This window comes from Tachypleus tridentatus, chromosome 7, assembly GCF_004210375.1.
Source record: "Tachypleus tridentatus isolate NWPU-2018 chromosome 7, ASM421037v1, whole genome shotgun sequence".
Lineage (NCBI taxonomy): Eukaryota > Metazoa > Arthropoda > Merostomata > Xiphosura > Limulidae > Tachypleus > Tachypleus tridentatus.
Window position 1 is genome coordinate 78801005 of NC_134831.1, and position 12930 is coordinate 78813934.

General features: G+C 35.1%; 1 protein-coding gene across 1 annotated transcript in view; it reads left to right on the forward strand.

The window, feature by feature from the left end:
* Nucleotides 1–10879, forward strand: part of LOC143257701 (uncharacterized) — a 29657-nt gene extending 18778 nt beyond the window's left edge. Inside the window, exons 3-8 of the mRNA XM_076516740.1 lie at nucleotides 1302–1457; nucleotides 2062–2534; nucleotides 2842–3032; nucleotides 5347–5466; nucleotides 10246–10447; nucleotides 10603–10879. Of these exons, the coding sequence (XP_076372855.1) occupies nucleotides 1302–1457; nucleotides 2062–2534; nucleotides 2842–3032; nucleotides 5347–5466; nucleotides 10246–10447; nucleotides 10603–10879 (1419 nt within the window). The remainder of the gene's footprint in view (nucleotides 1–1301; nucleotides 1458–2061; nucleotides 2535–2841; nucleotides 3033–5346; nucleotides 5467–10245; nucleotides 10448–10602) is intronic.
* Nucleotides 10880–12930: the final 2051 nt, after the last annotated feature.

Below are 12930 nucleotides of genomic sequence, written 5' to 3' on the forward strand. Positions count from 1 at the left end.
AAAGTGCACACGATACATGTGCATTTTATTAAGTCAAAGACAAACGTAGAAGCAAGTTGGAGAATTATGTCCAGCACAACATTTACAGCTTTTGTTAACGTTTTTAGATAATTAAATTTTAAATCTGGGAACAAAAGTTTATATTTTGTTTCGTTTTAAAGTATGTTATTTTACCACATATTAACTATAGGTGATTGTATTGCACTTTATAAATCTTATGTGAGACTTAAGTGTGTTTTTTTTAATTGGTTTTGGTGAATATTGTTCGTACGCACATATGTACGTCAAACTGCCTAAAATGTAAAAACTTGTTCTAAATACATAGAGAGATAATGACTTTAAACTTCTCCCATATTAAACTCATCAGTTTTAATCGAAGGGCTAAAAAACACCAATATCTAGTATTTTATAAAAACACCAATATCTAGTATTTTCTATTTAAAAACACCAATATCTAGGTATTTTCTATTTAAAAACACCAATATCTAAAAAACACCAATATCTAGTATTTTCTATTTAAAAACACCAATATCTAGTATTTTCTATTTAAAAACACCAATATCTAGTATTTTCTATTTAAAAACACCAATATCTAAAAAACACCAATATCTAGTATTTTCTATTTAAAAACACCAATATCTAGTATTTTCTATTTAAAAACACCAATATCTAGTATTTTCTATTTAAAAACACCAATATCTAGTATTTTCTATTTAAAAACACCAATATCTAGTATTTTCTATTTAAAAACACCAATATCTAGTATTTTCTATTTAAAACAACTTCATAACAACTTTCTATTTAGGTATTTTCTATTTTTTTTCAACATTATTTTTTCCATTTTTAACATTTCATATCCTACAACAATCACTGTTTGTTGTACGTGACATAGTGCCAAGATGTGTTTGTTTTTTTAATATGATTAATCTAAATTAATACCTCAATTTAAGAGCTTCTTAATTACCAATGACTTAATCCATAAAATTATAAAACACGACTAATCATAAACTTCATCTAACGTCATATCGCAACTGAAATCCAAATCTTCAGAATTAAACATCATATTTTACAAATTAATGATGGTACCATCACTTTTGTTAGTTTAAAAAAAACTGAAATATAAAACCATTAAGTGCTGGTTTATTAATAACTCAAGTATTATTCGAGTTTCTAATGTTTATTTAAACCCCTTGCGATGGCTTTTAACTGGTTCGTCACTTGAACCCTCGAATAATATTTCTCTGACTTCCTATCACAAAGATGAGATTTTGTAAATTATTTTCGTCAACTTCGTCACTTAGGTGAAGTCTCAAGACAAAGATGCTGAACCAAGAAATAAAATATTAAAATATCTGCTATCTTGCGTTTGTGAATGCTTCCTGTGTAGTGAAGAACCATATTGGCCCAACAGTACCAGAGAGCTATCAGAAGAAACTCATGAACTACATCTGAAGAAGGTTCGTCAATTCTCCCATGATGAACCAAATTCTGGGGTCAAAATTGTGAATTTATTTTATTTATTATATATAGAATATATTTATGTAATCAATATTTGCTGATACTTCAACCAGATCGATTTAAATTTATACAAATATCATACCTATTGTTTGACTTCAATGACATAGCGTGAATAAAAATAAGATAAATTATCTTATCGTCATGATTTGCGACTCTAAATCAAGTTTTTCAAAATTGGAATATTTCATCCTAGTTCAGAGAATACGAATTAAGTTTTACTTTAATAGCTGCAAAACAACCTATTGAAACATAGCCTTTTTCACCCCCAGTGAAGGTTCATCATTTCTTCCTGATAGACAGCAGAAATGTGTAGAGTTACCAAGAAAACATTTTAGTTCAAAGTACAGTTGTTGTTGTTTCAGGAATAACAATAATGGGGTTTTCAGTGACATCTGATGGAGAAAATACAAGGGTTAACTTTAGAGAGACGTAAAATTGAATCATATTTAAAGGTAGGTCACCGAGTTTCATAAAAAAAAAATGTACATTATAAGATTAAAAGTCTGCTGTTTTTCACCTTACAAATAATTCCTTATTTTGCAGATGGCCAACAGAGATCAAAGAAACGTCAATAACTTAGAAGATGACGCCGATCAACAATATAGTAATTTACCTTCCAAACTATACGGGACATTGAAAAAAGACAAAAAGCCTTTTACTTACACTCCCGGAGGTATCGATTTATCAGAGATCAGGTCACCTCGTATGGCCAAAAGGATTATAGCCAACCAACAAGATCCTGGTGTGGCTGCTAAACCTAAACCACCTGGTGCTCAAGTTCAAGCTGAGGTCCACGCCCCAGAAAACCGCGTTCCATTACAGACAACACCCACGAGACAACCAGTGTTACCAGTAATGATAAATCAACAGCCAGTGTTACCGCCACTGTCAAATCCAACTTACTCCGTGGATCCTAAATTAACACCTCAAAAACAGAAAGTGGATGCGTACCCTACAGCATACGTTGATGAATCATACAATACACAAAGAGGGAATATATCCCGGCAATTACAAGGGTATGGGGGAAGTCAAGCGTTCCTTGGTCACGTATTTGTATTTGCATTGATAATTTTATTTCAACAGACAATCAGAATGAATAACGAAGATAGCTAGTTTTATAAATTATCAGACGGAATCTTATAAATATTAATATGCTAACGATTATCAATATCACTTTCTAACGTTTGAATTACGTTTAGGCTAATTTAATAAAATACGACATACTATAAACATTTCTAATATAGTAACCATACTTAAAATATAAGAATAAATATCATGAATTATTTTCTTTTTCACTCTTGCTTATTTCTTTCTATATTTCAGTTTAAATTTAGCTAATAACGAAAGAGATCCATATTATTTTGAGCCTCCAGAACAGTACCCAAAAACTCTTCCTCCGAGCCATGGTATAAGACACGATTTGGATTCCCAGGAACCAAGAAATTTTGGACAATCACGTTCTTTCCGCATTCTTCAAAAAATTACCAGCACCGATGAATCTGATGCCCCAAAAGGTGAAATGTTTTGTCATCTAAGACTAGTATACACAAAATAGCTTACACTTCTTCCATGTCTTTGTCAGATTGTGCAAACAACATCTAAATAGATTTCCACAACAATGAGAAGACCAGTATCTCAGAACAGCTGGTATGCTTTACTGATAAAGCAGAGAAGAACGTTTCGACCTTCCTAGGTCATCTTCAGGTCAACAAAGAGATTATTTTTTATCATTTCAGTAGATCAGAGTGTAGTCGTTCTCTTGACTAGCATTAAGCAGAATAAAGTACAAATCGAGACCCGTAGCTTTAATCACCAGTCAGAGTTTTTACAGCAAAGTTAACCTGAAGATGACCTAGGAAAGTCGAAACGTTGTTCTCTGCTTCAGTAGTGAAAGTGTTAATAACCACACCAGCCGTTCTTAGATACATTTTTACTTCAAGTGGGTTTCTCGTCATCAAGAATGAAATTACCTTAACGTTTAAAATAGTTGTGGCTGCTCAAGGTGCGCGTGATGACGAAATGGAAGACGCAGAACACAAGATGTGTAACAATTAAGAACACCGAGTTGTACATCTAAAAACAAAGACAATCCAAGTTATTATGGACAATTGGTGATTTTGGCTTCGATGAAGCGATAAAAAGGAATAAGACCGTGATTGTATTTGTGGCTAAGTTACCAAAGGTAATTGCTGTTGTCTCTTATTTTGAGCTTCTGTTCAATGGGATGGAAGTCAATCAGTCAGTAGTACCATATCACCTACTATACACACTAAGTGTCTACTGTCACTATCATAACGCAATTATAAGTCGGGGAATATTTAATAGTATTGCAAATATGCGACCACACCTCACAAGCTCCGTAATCCAGAGCTTTACCTCAGGGCCATACCGTTCCCTATGATATATAACCGAATATATACTTATTAATAGAGGATAATGTGAAATGATAGTCTGGTATAATCAAATAAAATCCACAGAGATGTGTGTTTGTTCCATAACTTTCGCACAAAGCTGCACAAACGTTTACCTGCGCGTACTTGAGCAATAGTGACAGGCTAGCAGAAATGTAAATAGTCAACGCCATTAAATTTTGGGCTACTGTTGTGTTGTTGAACAGTGGAATTTAACCTTCACTCTTACAGCACTCGCGAACCGAAATCCTTTGGATTTTCAGTACAAGCACGATAACCACAAGGTCATGACCAAACTATTCACAAGATAAAAATAAGATCAGTTTGTTAAACATGATAAGTTTCATTACGATCGAATACGACAGGAAAGGGTTGAAACCCAAGTGTGGTAGCCGAACGCAACACGAACATCGAGTGGGTCAATACTTGCATTCTATCTAATAGCCCCTGTAATAACGCTACACACCCAAATATTTTTTTTCTTATTTCGGTAGATCAGAGTGTAGTCGTTCTCTTGACTAACATTAAACAAAATAAAGTAAAAACTGAGACCAGTGACTTTTATCATCAGGTAAAGTTTGTTTATATCAACCAAGTAAATATTGTTCTTATCAATGCTGTGTCTCTCAATTTTAACTTCTTTAGTTGTTAAGCGCGAAAATATTCTCTACTCTTTAGCTTTGGGTGTATTATCAATGTGGCAATCAATCTCTCAACGTATGTGGAAGGTGTTAAGGTCCCGTTGATTGAGTCACTTTCCTCTGACCAATAGTTCAAAATTAGGGACCATAACAAATAGGTTTAGTAACTTGGCCACAAATACAAAATACTCATTGAATAATTTATTTTTGAAGAGGTTTTCCAAATGTAAGATGTGAAAATTGACCATTATCTTATTAAAATCACTAAATCGTTACCCCCGTACACGTTAACCTGATTGCACGTGACAGTTTTCTTACATGGCTAATTAGAAGTCTATTTGCTAGAAGTTAAATTCATAACAAAACATTATAGAGAAACAGGTTTACTAATAGTTAGATTAACTGCACCACACTTTGATAATAAAGTTGGAAAAAAAAATCTTTACATTTCAGGTAATTGTAAGAAAACGTTTATTTCAACCGAAGTTTCGCCTTTGCTGTTTCTTTAGAGCCAGTACATAAAACTGTTCGATATTAGAACATTCGTTAAATTACAAAACTGCTTGTACTGTTCCCGAGTAATTCACATTTTGTCTATGTGCACTACGTATCTTAGTCACTCTACCATTATCCATTATTTATTCGTGGAAACATAAAAAACTATTAATGACCTATCGTGAAATGACTCAAAATTAAAACTCTTGTACTTACATTTACAAAACATTATCTATAAGTTTCCATTTTCAGAGTATTTAGTGCCATATTGTTTCTTGTAGAAAGTTATGATAACCCCGAACAGTTGGACGAAACTATTATCGAACCTCGTTACAAAGGAGGAAATATACCGTCTTACGCTTTCAAAATTCTGCAGGAAATGACAGGGAGTGACGAAGAAGGTCACTAATTAACACTCCTAGAGGCCCCAGAGCAACTGAAGGTTATTAATATTAGTTTTTTGTATTTAAATGCTTTACTATGAATGGATAATAATGTCATCAACTTATTACAGACGTCAGGACTAGAAACGTCTTTTCGTAGGACATTTGTTAGTAAAGTTGCTTGGAGAGTGTACATTACTTGTGTATGAATGGAAACAAGTGATAAAACCCACAACCTAATATAGAGATAACGCTAGACTAAATGGTATTGAAGAAAAGATTCAGGCATACTGAACTGGTTTTGGATATGTTCTGTGTGTAATACAGTGGAGCGCCGTTAAGCCGCGGTATTTGGGGTGACAACCTGCTTAACCGCGGCTTAAATCTTTGTGACTGAAAAGCCGAAGTGCCAACAGCTCCGCCGAGGAGCCTCATCCGGGCCATTGCGTGATCATTATATCGGATTATAGAATTAAAAATAATACTTTAATTATTGATCACTTTTTTCACGGATTTACCGCGGATTAACTTTAATGTATGGAGAGGTGTGATTCGGTAACAATGGCGGCCTCCATAAAGCTGACATAGATTAACGGTCAATTTCTATTGTAATATATTTTATTTATTTCCCAAATTAAATCAAATCCTTTCTAAATATCCCCTTGAAGTTATAAAGCCAGGATTAAATTCGTAAGCCGCGTTTTTACACGTTCTTAAATTAGCGGTGAGCCGCGATAATCCTCGCTCACATCGCTCACAAGACTTGCTACAGCGGCTTAAGCGATTTCGCGGTTTACTGGTCCGCAGCTTAATGGCGCTCCACTCTATTTTCGTTTGTTCTGAAAATCCTTTGGTTTGGTTTGTTTTAAATTTCGCGCAAAGCTACACGAGGACTATCTGCGCTAGCCATCCATAATTTAGCAGAGTAAGACTAGAAGGAAGGAAACTAGTCATTACCACCCATCGACAACTCTTGGGCTACTCTTTTACCAACGAATAGTGGGATTGAACGTCGCATTGTAACGCCCTCACGGCTGAAAGGGCGAGCATGTTTAGTGTGAAGAGGATTCGAATCTGCGAGCCTCTTATTACGAGTCGAGCACCTTATTAAGTACCTGGCCGCGCGGGGCCCAAAATCCTTTAGAATGTATTGAATTTAATCGTTTGAAATGAATGGTTCTGTCTTTTTTTTAACACAAGAAAAGATGAACTGAAATCTATTTATCTAACATTAAGTATTATTAAGTCGATGAACTAATGAACATTATGTTTGATACTATTATTGTAGATTAAGAATTTAATAAGATTCTATATTTTCATTTCAGAAAATCAGTGAACACCGACATTACTATAGTTCACCATTTCAATTTTATGGAGAAATATTGAGCGTTAAAGTAAACATGTTTATCCGACTGAAATAGCTTTTAGTAGAAAAATCAAAATTTTGATTAAACTGCAGAAGATGCATTTTTTTAATTTTTCGTTGGGGAGTTGGTACTGTCGATCTGCAGTTGGTTATAGTTAAGCATCACGTGCAAGTGTTAGAATTGTTTGTTTGTTTTGGAATTTCGCACAAAGCTACTCGAGGGCTATCTGTGCTAGCCGTCCCTAATTTAGCAGTGTAAGACTAGAGGGAAGGCAGCTAGTCATCACCACCCACCGCCAACTCTTGGGCTACTCTTTTACCAACGAATAGTGCGATTGACCGTCACATTATACACCCCCACGGCTGGGAGGGCGAGCATGTTTAGCGCGACGCGGGCGCGAACCCGCGACCCTCGGATTACGAGTCGCACGCCTTACGCGCTAGGCCATGCCGGGCCTCAGGTGTTAGAAGAAAATACGTGTAAGCTGTTCTTGTTAAAGGAACTTGTGAATTCTAGGCCTAACTTCAGTTGTGTGTTTGTTTGTGAACATCGTTTCAGCAAATAAGAGCAAAAAAAACGAAACGATTCAGACGACACCGTAGCCTAATATTTTATTTAAATACTGAGTTTTATTTAATCACAATTATTTTTAAGCCACTGCTACTCTTTCCAAATTAGCTTGTAACCTCATCACGCAAAATAATTACGCATTTCAAAAACCCAACGAACACAAGACACGTGATTCTGTATTTTGTTTTTATTTTCTGGAAAGAATTCGGGAGTTCTAGCAATAGTGCTGGCATGATTCCTTTGATAAAAAATGTGTTTTAAATGTTAAGGGTCAGTTAATAATCTGTGTAAAATGATATACACAAGTGTTCCCAAAATCAGTGGAATGTTAATTAATGTTAAACGTAATTTTATTATGATCAGATATGATCTCTGCCTAAGTTGCCAACTACGCCTTTCTTTAATATTGTTAAATACTTATTTATGTCTGACACAATGAAACAACTAGTCTACATATATTTAACAAATTCGTTTGTTAGTGTTAATTAAAATTAGAACGTGCACCTAAATGGGTTATTTCAACGATATCAATAAGTAACATTTGTTACTAAAGTTACCACAGTTTTCTGAAAAATTACCCCTTTGTCAACGAAGGGGCCATTTTTTTTACACCTTTTATTTAATGGTGTTGTTGCAAAATTATGTTTTACAATGTTTCTTTACACAGCTAATACATTTATTTTTATTCTTTACATGAGGGTCCAGCATAACCAAGCGTGTTAAGGTGTGAGGGTCGCGGGTTCGCATCCCCTTCGCGCCAAATATTCTCGCTCCTTTAGCCCTGGGGGCGTTATAACGTGACGGTCAATCCCACAATTAGCTGGTACAACAGCAGCCCAAGAGTTGACGGTGGGTAGTTTTACACTGCTAAATTAGGAACGGCTAGCTCAGATAGCCCTCGAGTAGCTTTGTGCGAAATTCAAAAACAAATCGGCCTGGCATGGCCTAGCGCGTTAAGGCGTGCACTTCGCAATCTGAGGGTCGCGGGTTCGCGCCCGAGTCGCGCCAAAACATTGTCGCCATCCCAGCCGTGATGGCGTTATAATATGACGTTCAATCCCACTTTTCGTTGGTAAAAGAGTAGCCCAAGAGTTGGCGGTGGGTGGTGATGACTAGCTGCCTTCCCTCTAGTCTTACACTGCTATAATTAGGGACGGCTAGCACAGATAGCCCTCGAGTAGCTTTGTGCGAAATTCCAAAACAAACAAACAAACAAAACAAACCTTAAATGAGGTGTTATTTTTCATACTAACTTCAATTTTTAGCTATAAACTGTTCAAGCGTAGTGGTAGAAACTTAAAACAAACAAGTGTTGAACGCTTTAACTATAGTTAAAAACATTAACATACACAGATAAGAGCATTTTCTGGACAAGATTATCTCATAAATTGTGTGAACTGGTAAACCGTTAAACAACCACACTGTTCACTTGTTGTTAAAGTACTAACTAACTCAGATTCGTTTAACTCGCCTGTTCACTTGTTGTTAAAGTACTAACTAACTCAGATTCGTTTAACTCGCCTGTTCACTTGTTGTTAAAGTACTAACTAACTCAGATTCGTTTAACTCGCCTGTTCACTTGTTGTTAAAGTACTAACTAACTCAGATTCGTTTAACTCGCCTGTTCACTTGTTGTTAAAGTACTAACTAACTCAGATTCGTTTAACTCGCCTGTTCACTTGTTGTTAAAGTACTAACTAACTCAGATTCGTTTAACTCGCCTGTTCACTTGTTGTTAAAGTACTAACTAACTCAGATTCGTTTAACTCGCCTGTTCACTTGTTGTTAAAGTACTAACTAACTCAGATTCGTTTAACTCGCCTGTTCACTTGTTGTTAAAGTACTAACTAACTCAGATTCGTTTAACTCGCCTGTTCACTTGTTGTTAAAGTACTAACTAACTCAGATTCGTTTAACTCGCCTGTTCACTTGTTGTTAAAGTACTAACTAACTCAGATTCGTTTAACTCGCCTGTTCACTTGTTGTTAAAGTACTAACTAACTCAGATTCGTTTAACTCGCCTGTTCACTTGTTGTTAAAGTACTAACTAACTCAGATTCGTTTAACTCGCCTGTTCACTTGTTGTTAAAGTACTAACTAACTCAGATTCGTTTAACTCGCCTGTTCACTTGTTGTTAAAGTACTAACTAACTCAGATTCGTTTAACTCGCCTGTTCACTTGTTGTTAAAGTACTAACTAACTCAGATTCGTTTAACTCGCCTGTTCACTTGTTGTTAAAGTACTAACTAACTCAGATTCGTTTAACTCGCCTGTTCACTTGTTGTTAAAGTACTAACTAACTCAGATTCGTTTAACTCGCACTAAGCAGAATCAGGTGTAAGACTAGAGTCATCACCACCCACCGCCAACTCTTGGGCTACTCTTTTACCAACTAAGAGTGGGATTGACGGTCACATTATAACGCCCTCACGGCTAAAAGGGCGAACATGTTTTGTGTGAAAGGGATTCGAACTCGCGACCCTCAGATTACGGGTCCAGTGCCTTAACCACAGTGGCCATGCCTGGCCTGGAGGGTAGGAAAGTCCCAATAATTCGGTCTGTGTGTCGGAGGGTATTTTTGACGACGCGCTCTGAATAACTAGATAGTCAACGTGTCTAGATATCTGTAAACAGAAGGTTGTACATGAAGGTAAAATACTAAAATTATCAAAACTGTTGGGAGACCAGTGAACGTTGCATTATCCAATTAGGGACTTCATCAAATTTAGCCCGCCTATGCCAAATTATTTTCGGAATTTTCATTGTGTTTTTTTTTTTTTTTTTACAGCGGAAAATTATGTTTCTCCCGAAATTTTTCTGTAAAAGAACAGATATGAAATTTTTAGACAAAATTCACAGAAAATTGGATTTGTGCTGGTAACTGGAATAATGGGTGCGGGCGTAGTACCCTCTTAACTACGCCCCGAAGCGGAATTCTCAAAGTATCCAAGTCAATGTTACCAATGGCTAAGGGTTTTTCAATGAGAAATCAGATGAGTCAAAAATCACTAAACAGAAAGCCGGGTGTCAACGTAGAAAAAAAAAACAAGAAACCATTTTCGTAAATGAAAAATTACAGTTTAATTTGTCAACGTTTAAGCATTACATATTTGTTATCAGTAAGTAAATAAACTGTATTATATTGAAACTTTTCTCCAGTAGTTAAAATCTGGAAATTAATTAGTGACAGTTCATTACACTTGGTGTTTAAATTAGTTTATCCTGTTTTACAGCACCTCAGTCGCCTTCTGCAGCTCATCCGAATAGAAAGGCTTCTAAAACTCAAATGCATGTTCTAGATCCCCATCAGCCACTTCCTCCAAAACAGTTCCCTCACCCAGAAGTACCCGCTTCACAATTGCCTAGCGAGCCGGAACCAAAGAAATACACTGGTGGACATATCCCATCTCGGTCTTTCCGAATGCTTCAGACAATGACAGGAGAAGATCAAGATGCAACTGGTAATAAACACGTTATGATGTTACCTATTTAGCCAAGCATGTTCACTTAATACATTATGATCTTACCTATTTAGCCAAGCATGTTCACTTAATACATTATGATCTTACCCATTTAGCCAAGCATGTTCACTTAATACGTTATGATGTTACCCATCTATTCAAGCATGTTCATTGAATACATTATGATTGGGGAGCAGTCATCTTCCCACAACTATCTGCAGGCAGTGAAGAGTGATACAGATGTGTGACGTTGTGGGCTTGAGCACCCACATATCTCTCTCCTAATTTCTGTTTTTATTCTTTTTTATTATTTTATTAGTTAATATTTCTTAAAGGAGGCTAAGACTGATAAACGGTGAATCCCCGTCGCATTCTGGGTCCTACTTTTTCAGTCACCTCTAAAACCTGGGGTACATTTTATATTCAACATTATAGCCTGTACCCTGGGGATCCTTTCGATTAGTGCAGCGTTTTTGGTTTTTATTTGGGCTTGTTTTTGTTTATAACAAATTATCATTAGTCAGAGGTTTGGATTTGACTGTCCAGTATTAATATTCTGATATATATATATATGTGTGTGTGTGTAGCGTATACCTTCATCAAAACAAATTTCAAAATAAAATATATTTATACAAATGTATTTTACTCGTTCATTATCGTCTGATCGCGGACTTATTTAAGCCTTTCATTGAGAACTCGCTATTCTGTGAAAAATCTGAAGTGAAATAGTAAAAACTAACGAATAAAGTCAATTTATTTAACTTTTTGAGTTGTTTATCTTCGTTTGTTCGTGTATTCCCGATATTTTTTTAAAAAGTTTAGCCTAAAGTGAAGTAATCTGAACATGTAGTTTTACGGCGTAACAGTTGTTTGATAGCTGATCTGAAACTTGATACTATTTCTTCCTCTCAAAATTATTATATATAATGGTAGCTTTTAGAAATAAACTATTCTCAGGAGCCTAATAGCATGATTAATCTCTAAGTTTAAAGTATTTTTAATCTATTTTAAATATGAGATATTGCCATCACTTATCTTCAATATATCATATGACATAGCCTATATTATAAATGTTAACAGTCACTTCTTCCTCTGCAATGAGATGATAATATGACAATCCGAAATCTTCGAAGGAAAATAAACCGGAACAAATAAGATCACAGTATATTATTTTTTATTCGAATGAGTGCTATATGTTGATCTGCAAAAAGGGTTACCAATTGATAGAAAGCCAATGAATGTGGAAATATTAAAAAATATATTTGTAACGTTTAGTTATTTCCAAATGCATTACTAGAACTAACAGTTTTATTTCAAATAGCGTACAAGGCGTAATATGCCTGTTTTGTTTCAAATACGAAATACAGTTAACGATTTTCAAAATTATCAGGTAGGTTTCGAACATTGGACTTTAACAAACAGGTTAAACGAGAGTAAAATCAGGAGTGACGTTTCATTTTGGTGTAAATATTATTACTTACACCTCGTAGATGATAAACATATTAGTGTTTTGGTGTTGAAAAAATAACGTATATTCAACTTTTTGTTAGTTTCAAAGAATGAATGTTAGGCGTTAAAATTTATTTAACAATGTATAATTTTAACACCAGATTTTAACATAGAAATTTTGAGCAAATATTTATTGTGATATTTGGACATAACGAATAATAGTAGCTTGGCAGGAGACGTTATTGAGTCTTGAATTTTATATCATATGAATGGTGTAAAAGGATTCAGAGTTTCTTCAGATAATAACAATGTATTGTCATAGTAGCAACGGAAGCTAACATTTAATTTTGAGGTAAATATACATTGTACCAATTAGATCTTAACGTGGTAGAAAAGCTGAGTCTGATTGAATTTCAATTCGTTTGAGTGGATAATAGAAACTCAAGGTACCCTAAAGTGAAAACAAGTTGAATTACTTGTAAAATCTGGGTATTCCAGTTTAGGGCTTCATTAAGTAACCTAGAAGTAGGAAACGGAACTTGTTTTGATATTGTTTTTTCCACTCCTTTGTTAATTTTCAAGTTTTCTAGAGAAAACTGTTCCCAAAGCAGATTCGAACCACATCAGTGCTAAG